Raw genomic sequence first — 14,879 nt, forward strand, 5'->3', positions numbered from 1 at the left:
AATGTTGAATAAGTAATATTTATTTAAAATACAAGTCAAGATGTTGCTTGCGAAGTTTTCTTTTCTAGAAAATTATATTTTTATTCGTTTCTGCACGATCAACTGAAAATAGACGTTGGTGAAGTCAAGTTCCGAATTTGAAGTTTATGACACTTTACCAACTAACTAGTTGCCTTGGTTAAAATGTCTGTTTAAAGAAAGCAATTGACTGCACAAAATGAAGTAGACTTGACTTGATAATAACGCGCCAGTTGTAGCTATCATTGAGCAGGTTCAGGTGACATAAAGGACTTTAAAGTTTGGCAAGTATTTATTGTCTGATTGGCCACCTGCCAAAAAATACCTTCCAATTAAGGCAACTTTCATGGAAAGTTGACTGGAAAGTTATTTAAGAAAAATCTCCCTAACTATCAAGTCAAGTCTACTTTTGTCAAAATGACAGTTGATCATGTTTTTTCATTGAATACAAAGCTGAACTTTATTATTTATTTATTTATTTATTTTCTGCATAACTTTCTTCAATGCTTTTTTTATAAGGTTTCCTTGTCAATGTGGAAAATAAATGTGTAAGTAGTATTTCTTTACAATACAAAATCCAAATCATGACTTACTTTTAGCTTGCTTGATAGTTTTTTTGTAGACAGTAATATTTCTAGTAGTTTTTGTAATATGAACTTGCAGTATAGGCTTGTGAAGGAAGGTTCTGAATTTGAAATTCATGACACTTGAAAAACTAACTAGTTGCCTTGGTCAAAATGTACATTCAAAGAATGCAGTTGACTGCAAATGAAGGCCCTCATGTTGCCTGACCCTGCCCATTATTTTTCATCATTGAAAACAAACATTGGTTTTTTTGACAGGTCGTTTATAGCTATCATTAAAAATTTCTGTCATTGAAAAGTTTTCCCTTATTAAAAGCCACCAAAAATGTTTGCTGACAGAATTCTGTCATTGGAATTGTGGAAATTGGAACACAATTCAGTGGAACGATTCGTTTCACTTTTGAACATTAATGGAATAGCTGTTCAGAAAGGTGACAAAAATGTTTGTATTTAAAAAAAAAACGTTAGTTGAACGTTTTTAGAATTCATACTAAATTTGTATGATATTACAATGGTCGGATTCATAAAGCTAACGGCTACGTAGTCAAAACTTAACTAGCTACACTACAAAACTAGTCAAACTGGAAATTTCATATTATGGACAAATGCAAATATATAAAATAAGCAACATTTTTGATCTAAATTCAATAAAATCAAATTTAAGACACAATTTGAATGATTTATATTTGTATTTGAATATTGAACAATTTATTTCATTTTGAATTCGTGTTACTTTACTGAGCAGCTGATTGTGAAACGTCAAAATCATTCTGCACTAACTTTGTAGCCGAATTTTTTACACTACGTCGGAGGGGAAATTTCAATTTAGCCAACCAGAATCAATTGTGAATGCGACTAATGTGTAGTATAAAATTTAATTAACATCGCTACCGATTTTGTCACATTCTTTTATCATTGCTTTAGAAACCCACTCTATATTTTTGAAAGCTTTTTCTGCATTTTAATTTTTTTTAAAACAAAATTTATTTGATGTCGATATCTCTTCTGGTTCTTGAGATATGGCCGATTAAAAAATGAATCCCAAACATATGAACACATTTCAAGGATCCTTAAAACGACGAGAAATGTAAATTTTTTTCAATTCCATGGGAAGTTAAAAAGTGTGGTTACATTTTTGGCACACGGCTTATAAGGCATGCATGTAAATCTCTTAAACTAATTGTTTTAAATATATTATTATTAAATAAAGAATAACAAACAAAATAATAACAATATTAAGTATTGTGAATATTCAAGACTGTTTGGCACTTTCCCCAAACTCGATTATAAAATAGTTGAAAAAGGAAGACATTTATTGTTTTTTTAGAAACAATAATTAAAAAGTATATTAATTTAAATAAATGTTTCATATTTCTATTTTCTAGGCAATTTTAAAAACAAACAAATGGCGTGAAGAATACGGTGTTGAAGCTCTCGCCCAAAGCGAAGATCTCAAAAAGCACAGCAACAAAGCTCGGGTTTTAAGACATCGCGATTGTACTGGTCGTCCAGTTGTATATATTCCAGCGAAAAATCACAACTCATCCGATCGTGACATCGATGAACTCACCAAATTCATTGTCTACTGTCTGGAGGAAGGATGTAAAAAATGCTTCGAAGAAGTCACCGACAGTTTGTGTATAGTCTTCGATTTGGCCGAATTCAGTACATCTTGTATGGATTATCAATTAATTAAGAATCTTATCTGGTTGCTGAGTAAACATTATCCAGAGCGATTGGGTGTTTGTTTGATCATCAATTCACCGGGACTCTTCTCAACAATATGGCCAGTGATTCGGAATTGGTTAGACGAGAACACTGCGAAGAAAGTTATTTTCGTTGATAATGAGTTAGATTTGTGCAAGTATCTTATACCGGATATTTTGCCAACAGATATGTAAAAATATGTCATCATATTAATGTGTTTTTGTTTTATATATTGGTTTTTGTTTATTTTATATTTGCAAACCGAAATAACCCACTCAACATCAACATAATGATGTAAATAATAGAGACCTACATTAATGTACCTTATTCATAGAGCTGGAACTAATATATAAATATATATTTTAGGTTATTGCACAGTTTACAAAAAAACCTCAATTGGATAATCTATACAAAAACAAAAAAAAAAACAAGCAGTAAGATTTAAATGTAAACACTGCGTTTTTGTTATGTTTAATATGTTTTATTGATGTCACTAGTTTAACTTATGTATAGTAAATATATATATATATAAATATCATTAACAAAATTTGCAGTCAAATTATTTTCTATAATAGAATATACAAATACTACATACATTCAAAAATTGTATTATATACTAAACTAATAATAATTTAATATATTGATTGTGAAAACAACATTCACACTTATTACGAAATTCGTAAATACTAAAATAATAATAACTGTCATTTATGTGGCGCTTTTGTTTTTGAAATTTTTAAAAAAATAACAACAACGAAAAAAAAATATGAATATTTTATTATTACGAATTTCGTATTAATGGTGAAAAATAATGAATTGTTGCATTTGAGTTTTGTTAAAAAACGCTAGCTAAAAGCATATTATTGAAAAAGAAAATGAAAAATAATAAACATAAAGTAGACGATGTGTGTGTGAGTTATTTATGAAAATTTGTAGTGTATATATAAAAAGAAAAACTAATAAAATTTAGTTTAACTGAAATATTTTTTTTCGCATTTTCTTCTGTTCATTATTTGCAACGGAAGCTCGAATTTTTTCGCGTTCTTTAATTACAAACTTCTTTCAAATATTTTGTCATAGATTTGTATTGCATTTTAAGGTTTTGGTAAGATTAGAAAAAAATCCACAAAATATTCATTAGATATTATAATTGCATATAAAATTATTATGAAGAACTTGAATGATGTTGAAAAAACAATTTTCAATGAGATACATAGATTTCATTACGTTCAGTATTTCAACATTATTTAAAAACGGCATATAGGCCGTATTATCACTTGCGAGTCGCCTAAAAAAATTAACGAATGTGACTTTTTTGCATTATTGTTTGCGATACGCTAACTTCAAAAATTTGGCAAATTGAAAAGTCGTTCTATTACAATTGGCCAATGCTCGCCTTTATCTGTCATAATCGGTAATCGGAACTGTAATTCTTGGAGACTTTGAAAAAATCACAGTTTTTTTTAATTGAAGTAGTTGTCTAGATTTTATGTTGCGAAATAAAAAAAAATGAGTGAAAATCGAAAAAGGTAAGAATAAATTAAATAAAGAACCGCCCAGTTCTCAAAGTTGGTGAAGATAAACCAAGATAAATATTGGGATTCGTTTGCCCTCGAGCTTAACCCTTTGGGACCTCCTGTACGAAAGGGTAAAGTGTGGCATACGGCACGTAACAAAAAATATTACAAAACAGTTTTAGAAAATAAAATTGTATAGGTTTGGCTGGGCTGGAAAGTTTGTGGTTAAACGAGTCAAACTTCTCCAAAAACAAAAGGAGACTCAAGAAAAACTTCTTGTTGCGTCGGTTTCCATTCAAAAATCTCTTTCCGAAATGGCAAGATATTCAAGAAAGAATTATGAACTTAACAAGGAACATGTTGAGTTACTCAAAGCAAAGGAAAAACGGAAGGAGAGAGAAAATGTGCAGAAGGTGCATCAACATAAAGATTTTCCGGATTTGAAAATAAAAAAACGGATATGTAAATTACAATACCACCCAAAATCATGATTTTTTTCTTCTTTATTTGTTACTACTTCATTTTCATCCTCGAAAAACAATCCAACGCTGCTAATCATCTTTATTTTTCTTTACTTTTTTTCACAAAAAAACTATATTCTTCAATCTGACTTTACAAATATTTATGACAATGAATGGGCAGGTTCAGGCGACATATGGACTTGAAAGTAAGGCAAGTTTCTAATATCTGATTGGCAAGCTGCTAAAAAATTGCCTTCCAATTAAGGCAATTTTATTGGAAAGTTGACTGGAAAGTTAGTCAAGAAAAATCTCCCTAATTATAAAGTGAAGTGAACTTATGTCACAATGACAATTGATGATGTTTTTTAATTCACCTGAAAGCTGAACTTTATTACTCCATGAATTATTTAGTTTTTGCACAATTTCATTTAATCTTTTGTGTAAAAGGGTTCCTTGTCAAATTGGAAGAGAAATATGACAGTTGAAAAACTAACTAGTTGCATTGGTCAAAACTCACGATCAGAGAATGTAGTTGACTGCAAATAAAGTCCCTAATGTTGTCTGAACCTGCCCAATGACATTTCACTTTCAGTTTTTAATGTTGGCAGTTTTATTTTCAAAGACGTACTACGGAGTTCGCCATTGGTAATACCAACAAACTGTTAATTCGCCAAAATATTTGATTTTAGGCGATTTTCGCCCCATAATTAGAAAGCAATCGAAATTTTATTGGTTTAGAAAATAGTTGTCTGTATAAAACGCAGCAACATGTTGGGTTAAATGCAATTTGTCCAAAAGACACACATTCTTTAGATCGGTCACCATAGCAGCTTATTTCTAAGCTAAGAGATAATCAAAAGGTCAAAAGCGTATGAAATCATGAAGGATGTTAAGGATTAAGGGATAGTTGGTTCACATTGCGTCAACTTTAATCCATTCATTTTCCAGCTCTTGTATTATCAAAGACACTTGTAAGTAAATTTTATTTAAATAAAATCCAAAGTTATTGACCATAAATTTAAATTTAGCTAATCAGCCTATTTTATTTGATTGGCTTCATTATACCAGAATGATTTGTCAAAAACTCAACTTACTGTTTACAGAAACTGGGCCCTTACACATCAATTCCAGCTGCTATTGCAGGTTCAGACGACATAAGGCAAGTTTCAAGTATCTGATTGGCCAGCTGCCAAAAAAATTACCTTTCAATTAAGGCAACTTTAATGGAAAGTTAGTCAAGAAAAATTTCCCTGACAATCAAGTGAAGTCAACTTCTATCAAAATGACAGTTGATCATGTTTTTTCATTCAACTGAAAGCTGAACTTTATTACTCTGATTTATTTTTTTTCTGCAGAAATTCATTTGGGAAAGAAAATAATATAATTCCGTCAAAACTCTCTAAGCTCTACGTTCTTCATTTTTAAAATTGTATAGAACTATAAGTCCCGAAATCTGATCTGATTTCAAACTTTAAATCTCAAACACACAAAAATTGAACTAAGTGAGTTTTTATAAAAAGGCAACGAACTGTAGCCTTTGGGGTGTTGATTTGAAATTTGATTTTAACTATCAGTTCAAATTTGGTTTAGTAAATTATTTTTATATTTTTTTTAATAGTTTTAATATTTTAATAGCCTTCTTTAAAAAACAAATTTATTTTTAAACTGTTCGCTAATTTTTATTTTGTACATGTGCAGAACTTTGTCGAAAAATGAATATACTGAAAATATTGAAAGTTAATATTAAAAATTGAGATTATATTTGGAAGATCATCAAACATTTTACTAAAAAAAATGTGACATTTCAAACTTTTTAACGATTTATAATATTGGAGGAGCCTAACAAAACTTGAAGTGAATTTGAAATGATTTTTGTTGTGTGGAACTTAAGCTTAATAATACTACTGGAAACAAAACTAAAACTCTACGAATCAAACGTTAAGGCTGTTTTGCTGTTCGACTGTGAAAACTCGAGATTCGTTTTTTTTTTAATTTCATTAGAGAAGAGATCCTAATATTAGGCAGCAACAAGAGAGCTGGATTGGTTATACAACAGGAATGTAACGAAACATTTCGTCGAGAAAGCATGAGGCGATTTTGGTGTAAGGCGATTTTTCAATTTTTTCAATAACTACAGGACTTAATTTGTTTCTCCAAACATTTCAGTGACCGAAACACTCACATATTCAATGCAACTCCGCAACACATTTGTTGTAGTCTGCATTTGTTCACAAGCGCTTTGAATTTCATTGTAAAATATCTTAAAGCCTGACTCACTTGAAGTTACATGAGGAAGTTAAAAAATATACAAACTTATGAATTAGATTTCAGACTCGCTGCCTTTTTTCAATCCAGTTCAGCAGGAAATAGTTTAACAAACATTTATGTAGCACACTCGCCCATGACCAAGTTGAGGGGAGGGCAACCGGGCGGAAGCCCCGGGGACTTCACAAACGGGAGGCCCCCACAAAAGAAACTTCGGAAAATGTTTGTTTTAAATTCCAACTTTGATATATATTTTTTTTTGCTTTTTTACCTTTACCTACAGCCTACAGTACTTTGTACATACATGATTATTTAATTATATTAATATTAAATAACAGAAATCATTGATCTATATTTGTTCACTCCAATCAGGAAGTCAGTGAAATATCAAAATCTCAAATGGCCCTGATAAGAACCACTTCCAATTCCCAACCCATCTTGAGGGAGTATCCCAATCGCTTAATGGCTGAGTGGGGTGGTCTTGCCCTCAACCTAGGAGAGAGTGTATACGATGGGACAAAACCGTCTATCAAAACTTTCTTTTTCCATCGATTCCAATTAATAAAGCAGTCGAAGCAATCAGAAAGCATTTACCTAAATTTGATCTACAACCAGAAAAAATAAAAACTTACATTGATTGCATCAACATTTGCATAAAACACAATTGTTTTCAATTTCGGGACTCATTTTATTCAAACGACTTCGGATGTAGTATGAGAAATGGCCTCTCGCCATATGTCGCAGAAGCTTACATGTGTAAATTTGATTCTGATTTAAAAAAAGAAGGCAAATTACCACGTATTTGGCATAGATATGTTGATCAGGCTTGCCAGATTGGGCTATTTATCTGAAATTGGGCTATCTTTTTCCAAAATTGCCGACAGCAATTTCAGTATGACAGCCCAAATCTCAAATTCAAAATTTGGAAGAACAATGGAATAAGCTCCCTTTATTCGATTGGAGTCCATTTTTTCCCTCTAAATTTCCAACGAAATTGGAAAAATTTTGGACAGAGTTGGCTCTGAATGTAAAAAACATTTTGGGTGAATTAGTTTTCGGGGATTTGGCGCATTGCGTAATACAATTGTTAACTTTACCTGTGAGCAACGCTGTAGTAGAAAGAACATTTTCTTTCATGAATTGTGTAAAAACAAAACCAAGAAATCGATTGACTACAGCATCGCTCGATGCAATTATGCGCTTACGTATTGATGCTACAGTTAAAAAAATTTGTTGAAAAAGATTTTTTACCCTCGATTGAAATGATAAATTTAATCAATCGATGTACCAGTGTGATAAAAATGACCGTGACGATGACAGTGACAATGACGATAACTCTGATAAGATATCGCTTTTCTAGACTGATTTGCAGCAGTTACCCTAATATGTTAAATGTGATAATATGTTAATTCTTCTTTTCTTTATGGACTTATGTTTCTTTTTTCGTTGTTTTTTTTTTTATATAAAAATGTATTATAATGTTTTTTTTTAATAAAAATGAATTGTGATTGAAGTTATAAGAAATGTTATGTTTTTTATTGGTATTGGGCTACTATTTGGGGTACTTTTTCGGGATTTTGGGCAACAGAAATTTTTAAATTGGGCTATGGAACTAGTGGAAAACATGGCAACCCTGGTTGATGATACCTTTGCTGTAGTGAAGAAATCAGAAGCTGACATAATACTCGCAACAATCAACAATAGATTCCATAGCATTAAATTCACTTTCGAGAAAGAGGATGACACCCTTCACACTTTGCCCTTCCTCGACCTTGAAATCTAGAGAAAAGGGAAAAACGTTGAGTTCAGTGTCTACAGAAAACCCACATCGACAGATCAATACATAATAAATGATTCATATTGCGCCTGTAATCAAAAAATTGCAGCCTTTCAAAAATAACGGTAGGCATCAACAGTTCATCGAAAACCAATTTTTTAAGAAAATGGAGAAAAAATTTAAGTTTTACAAATAATAATATAAACATCTGTAAGAAAATAATTTTGTTAGATTAAAAATAACTAAACCTGCCTAATTCAAGAGGTTGATTGAGGTTCTGCAGCAGAAACCTGAGCTGGCCAGAGGCAAAAGACAATTCGGTTCCACAAAAAGAACCCAAGACGAAGAATGGGAAAATATAGCTGTTCAACTGAATAGCATTGGACCACCATCAACTAAGTTGAGTTGTGATCCATAATAGGCCCTTAATTACTTGAATTAGTTATTTAAACAAGTTTTTACGAGTCGTTATCCATCAGCAACTTCTTATAACGTCTTAGATCTGCCTCTAGAAACCACAGGACATATACATTTTATGTGCAATGAACATAAGCAAAGTTTTCTTATCAAAAAAGAAAAATTTACGTTTTAGCCTAATTCCTTTTTCAATTTTAATTGATTGCTTTCAACTTAATTTTAATTATCTTTTAAGGGGAATTCTTAGCTCCTAAATTTCATGCGAATCTCATTCTAATCCCACTGCCTATAAGTTATTTGTGTATATATTTAAAATTTAACTATGTAATTACTTACTTAATATTTGGTTAATTTAATTAAACTATGATATTTTTTGGTGTGTGTTTTTTAACAAGAACACTCTCCTCCCTTACAAACTACCAATATCATTGAAACGTTTCAGTTTCTCTGGGAAATTATCCTTGTACAAAACAGGATCAGCACGAAATTCAACACTTTGCAGCGGCATACTGCCATAGATTTTTGAAAAACGATCAATACACGCCGAACGTTCCATCATATGATTCAAATCTGCCGACAGCATTTCTGTGTTGGTGCATTCGGGACATTTGAACTTCTTTCGAGGAGTCACTTTTATTGGTGGCTTATTTGTAATGTTCGCCACGAGGAAGTTCATTGCTATATCTTCACAATTCATGTGCTCATCGACCCAATCTTTTATATCGCCTGGCATTGCATTGGTGTACATGTAGCTCCAGTATTTATGATGAAATGCAGCTCCAGTAAGAACCATCGAGATTTGATTGGTCCATTCGGATTCGTAACGCCAGCGAAGTGTTATATTATCCCAGACATGGATACGACTAGGAAAGCCGACAATTCGATCGGGGAATTCTCGCCAAACTTCGTAACTGAAAATACACATGTTTAGGAGTTCGCTTCAATCGAGGTCTGTCTGCTGGACTTACCCAAAATCAAGTTCATCTGAGGTGAGCATAACAATATCATCATCAATAGTTAGAATAGCCTCGGTTTCGATGTCGTCATATGGAAAGAATCGATTTGACAATTTGTTCGCCTTAGTCTGGATCACTTTGAAAGGTTTCAGTATTTTTGGAAACATTGAAGCTGAAATGAGGTTGTAATTAGAGGTGGAAATGAAAACAAACAATCTTAACCTACGATGTGGGGGTGACTTCTTTTGGTTATTCCAAACAACTAAAATTTTCTGCAACGACGGAACTATTGCGAGTTTTTGAATGAGCGTAAATAAGCTCTCCACCCGATCATATGTCAAAATAACTGCCGTGAATCCTTGCGCCTTAGGGGCAATCAATGGCAAGAACAAGGGATTGTGACTTGCTTTGTAGTTATCCGGGGTATTCCATTGGAGCGATGTCTTTGCCAGATGTGGAAAAACTCTATCATTGAGAATATCTAACGTGGTTCGAGTAATCGTGGGTAGATCCTTGAAATACTTTTCATACAACCATTTCCCTTGCTCCTGCAGCTCGAGGATCTTCTCCGCCGAAAATGATTGTAGTTTTTCTACTATGGAGTGCAAGTCAGCTTCACGAATGCGAATCAATGCCAGCTCCCAATCGATGACATCCTTAAAGGGAAGAATGTAGTTATCTGCCATAATGACTGGAATGCAATTGTGGGCCAATATTTCCAAAAAATCGGGCTGTCCAAGACGGACACTTCGAGCAATGAGGCAGAATTTGCCCTTCTCCAGAACTCGAGGATACTCATGGCGTTTGCCTTTGGGCAAACTACACCGAACACTGGTGTTTATTCTTTGAGGTTCAACCGCCATTTCCTCGACCTGTTGCTGTGGACAAGTGGCAAGAAGAAGCACATCTGGGCCAATTTCTTCTGCCAAATCTCTCAAAAGTCTCACATGTTGAGGAAACATGTTCAATTGAGCTGCAATCAGCAAGAACTTTTTCTCTGACTGGTTTACTTTTCTGTTGTGACCTCCTAAGCGGGGACTCCAAACAGGGATGGAAATATCAAAGCCCACCCGATAGCTCCACGAATCGAAGCCACCACCCATGATAAGTGCCTTATCTGTGTTAACGTCCATAACTCGATTGAAGTCGGGATAGCTTCCTGGCAGCATATTGAAGAGAATGTGATTCTCTCCATTTTCCCAGTAATTCAGCGATGCCAATGCTTTTCCCACCAACTTCGTATCCAAGAGATTCTGATTAAGCGTATCAATACTGGGCACAAAGAGACAAGCTTCATTTGGATTCGGAGTGTAGTAAGGACTTTCTACTATTGCCTTGAGAATCTCATGATATTCCTGGGTCAAAGTGAAAGCTTGTTTCGAAGCCTGATCTACATACTCTGTCAGTGGGTACACATAGATTGTGATTCTGTCTTGTTCCCGCTGTCCACATCGATAGACATTGAAACAATCCCAAAATGAACAATTACCATTCCTACCTCGAGCCAGTTCGGCATCATCTTCTAAAACATACTCCGAGATTCTTGAGATATCAAGGGATACCTTTTTATTTGAAAATCCATTGGCTGAGTTTTTCTTCTCTTCGAACAAATCCCACAGCAGAGAAATACCACCAAAAATAACAATTGCCACTAATGTGTAAGTTAAAATGTTGAAAAACTTTTCATTTTGTTGTTTTTTATTACTTTTTACTAGAACACTATTTTTTAAGAAATTTTTCATGTTTTCGTTTTCGAGTATATTTTTATTTTATTTTGTAAATGTCATTTATCTGACATTTGACCAACAATTAAAAAAAAAAAAAAAAAAAAAAAACAAATTAAGAAGATCTGTTCGATTGGAATGTTTAATAGGAAACGGAGTTAGAATTGATTTTATAGGATGATTATGGGAACAATTGTGGTTAAAGTGAAGATGGATCTATTATTTATTTACTTATAGTTGTTTTAAATTTGGAATATCATATTGAAAAAACCTGTATAGAGGTTGAAAAATGTTTTCAAATCCAAATAAAGATATTTATACAGTTTACAGTTCGCTTAGAGTTGTTTAAAAACATTTTTTCACAACCTTGAACAGTCTTAAAATGCTTATTGTGGCATTAAAATTGTTGCTTGCTTACATTTAAGTCTACACAACGATGATGGAAAATATAGGAATCACATTAGTTCGATAGAGATATAGAAAAGTGCAATCAGATATGAAAAAAAACTGTTTATTTTTGTGAACTCATTCTTGAACACATTTGTTTTTTATTTTTGACATGTATGTATATGTTGGGTGCGGGGCCACAGAGATATCACGGGAAATTGTAGAGAGGTTGAACTGGCTAAAAATGGAACCGTCATGCCTAATGCACCTGAAACGTAGAAGATAGGTAAACTTCTGCTAAAAGAAACAGCTTTTGCGATAGCAAACTCTAGGTGGCACAATTTACCAACATGCGCAGCCACAAAACTCATATAATCTCAAATGTATTGGCCTGCAATATTAAAGACAAATTAATAAATATATTAGTGTCAAATATGGAGAAACTTTTGAACTTGTTTTTTTTATTTTGTCAATTTGTTTGGAAGAAACAAAAAACAGATGGCGTTTGAAAATAATTATAATTTTTTTCACCAAACCTACAAAAGAGCAAGCGTAGCTAACCCTGAGGGTCCACAAGAGCAAAATCCAATCCAACTTCTCTTCAGCAATCTCATCCGCAATCCAGTGTTTTTCTTTTTTGTCTGGATATATTATGTCTTGACATGACCAACCTCAAATGTCACATTTGACACAACGGTTAAGCAGTAGTTTACTTTTTTATTGATTAACCTTTTGTGTCGGTAGTTGTTGTTTTTTTACAAAAGGAAATTAAAACAAATTAGATAAAAAAAAATGCCTTTGAGTAGTAGTAAACAACAACAATATAAGAAATTAAATATATTTCCATTTTTCTTTAATTAATTTTACTTACTTAATGTAAACAATATGTATGTAAATGAAATGAAGTTTTAATTTCAAAAAGACTGCCGAAAATGAACGCTCACCACTACATACTACACAAACGTCATATTTGATGACAGGATCTTAATCCACTCGAAAAATCCAAACTGCGATGACCCGATCATAGACTGGATGTTGGATTGTTGGTCTCTATTGGATTAACTTATGACAGGCCGGTGGTCCTGTCATCGGAAATGTTCAATGGAGACTCCAATTAAATATTCTATTCTTTACATATGAAATATATAGTATTATCATGGAGCTCTTTTTTATGTTCGCCGTATCCTCAAGATGGCGTCAGAAGTTGTGTGTGCAAAAGTTAAGCAAAATTATAAAGGTAATGCCACCGTAATCAGAAAGAACTTAAGGTTTTATATGCAAAGGTGGAATCACTTTTAAGAAGGGTTTGGTATGAGAACAAGTATCGACATTAAATTTGTTTAAACGATATTGTTAACTCTCATAATTTGTTCAATTTCTTTTGTTTTATTTTGTTTCAAAATAATAATAATAAAAATAGATTAAAGGCCACTAGATCCATCATTTTTTTCTATTCTATTAAACTTAATTGTGGGTTCAAAAATTCGTCTCACAACGCTTCAATAGCCACTCAATGACCTTTGATGAGACCTTTCGCTACATCATCTTGATGGTTCTCCAGGAAGCCCAAACAAATTGCTTCCTTTGCACATTTCCTATAATTTCCCCTATTTTTTTTTTAAATTAAATACAAATTTAATAACTTAATACAAATTATCATAGCACATTTATTTATTTATTTATTTATTCATCAATGGATACATAATCTATTGACTGCAATTAAATTATAATTTATCATTCTACATCATTAAAATTTTTTAAAGGAATACTCTTAAACATATCCCTATTCATTTGAAGTTCGACTTAAATTAAAATCAGATAAGGAGTCCTATGCTGCCTGCATTAAGCATTGAAAACCAGTGGCAACATCAGAGATGCCGCCTCTGAAGTGCTAAGTTTCACACGGCCACCACAGCGAAACCCCTGGTTTGACGACGAATGCCGGCAAGCGCACGCAGCGAAACAAGAGGCATACAAAATGGCGCTGCACAAAAGGACTAGAGCTGCTCGCGAGCTCTACAAGCAGAAGAGGAGAGAGGAACACCAGCTCCTTAGATTGAAAAAAAGAGAGCAAGAGAAGCGCGCGATCAAGGAGATAGAGGGATGTCACAACAGGAATGAGGTTCGTAAATTTTACCAAAAGGTACAAAAATCCTCCCTAGGGTACCAGCTACGAACCGGAGCTGTAAAGACGATCAGAAGAACATCGTAGTATAGAACCGCAGTCTATGCTGAGAATATGGAAAGACCACTTCTCCAAATAAAGGCGATGACGAACCGAATTTATAGAACCGCAGTCTATGCTGAGAATATGGAAAGACCACTTCTCCAAATAAAGGCGATGACGAACCGAATTCTGCTGTAAGGGATATAGAACCACTCAACCTAGGCGATGCAGATCAGCAATTCCGCCTACCCGACCTTGACGAAGTGAAGATAGCTACATATATCTAAACTTAAGTCAAACAAAGCTGCTGGAGCTGACGGCATCGCTGCCGAACTATTCAAAGCAGCAGGCGATGACTTGGTACGGAGCATGCACCAACTCATCTGCAAAATATGGTCGGAAGAAAGCATGCCCGGTGAGTGGAATGTCAGCATAGTGTGCTCGATACATAAGAAAGGAGACCCTTTAAACTGCGCCAACTACAGAGGCATCAGTCCCCTTAACATTGCGTATAAGATCCTCTCTTCCGTATTATGTGAACGTCTGAAGCCGTTCGTCAACAACCTGATTGGTCCTTATCAGTGTGGCTTCAGACCAGGAAAGTCCACTATCGACCAAATATTCACACCACGGCAGATCTTGGAAAAAACCCAGAAGTTTCAAATCGATACTCACCATCTCTTTATTTTAAAGCCGCGTATGACAGCATCTATAGGGAAGAGCTCTACGAGCAATGTCTAGTTTTGGCATCCCTGTCAAACTTATCCGTTTGTGCAGAATGACGATGAAGAATCTACGCTGCTCTATCAAGGTCGGAAAAGATCTTACCGATGCATTTGATGTCAAAAAAAGGTTTTAGAAAAGGCGATGCACTGTCATGCGACTTCTTCAACATCGTT

At 33.7% G+C, this 14,879-nt stretch overlaps 2 protein-coding genes across 4 annotated transcripts in view; one reads left to right on the top strand and one right to left on the bottom strand.

Moving 5' to 3' along the window:
* Positions 1 to 3,290, top strand: part of LOC129944142 (uncharacterized) — a 6,716-nt gene extending 3,426 nt beyond the window's left edge. For both annotated transcript variants that reach the window (XM_056053340.1, XM_056053341.1), the window contains one exon: positions 1,988 to 3,290. In XM_056053340.1, coding sequence (XP_055909315.1) covers positions 1,988 to 2,503 — 516 coding nt within the window. In that variant the 3' untranslated portion in view covers positions 2,504 to 3,290. The remainder of the gene's footprint in view (positions 1 to 1,987) is intronic.
* The window catches only part of LOC129944140 (exostosin-2), a 25,179-nt gene extending 13,703 nt beyond the window's left edge, over positions 1 to 11,476 (bottom strand). The window contains exons 1-3 of one of the 2 annotated variants that reach the window (XR_008781398.1): positions 9,929 to 11,476; positions 9,715 to 9,874; positions 9,083 to 9,657 (exon numbers count right to left, since the gene is read on the bottom strand). Coding sequence is in view for 1 of the 2 variants with exons in the window: in XM_056053338.1 (XP_055909313.1) it covers positions 9,156 to 9,657; positions 9,715 to 9,874; positions 9,929 to 11,444 (2,178 nt within the window). In the remaining variant the exon portion in view is untranslated. Of the gene's footprint in view, positions 1 to 3,272; positions 9,658 to 9,714; positions 9,875 to 9,928 lie in introns of those variants that run through there. The other variant, XM_056053338.1, reaches the window with a different exon arrangement.
* Positions 11,477 to 14,879: the final 3,403 nt, after the last annotated feature.

Source organism: Eupeodes corollae, chromosome 2 (assembly GCF_945859685.1).
Source record: "Eupeodes corollae chromosome 2, idEupCoro1.1, whole genome shotgun sequence".
NCBI lineage: Eukaryota > Metazoa > Arthropoda > Insecta > Diptera > Syrphidae > Eupeodes > Eupeodes corollae.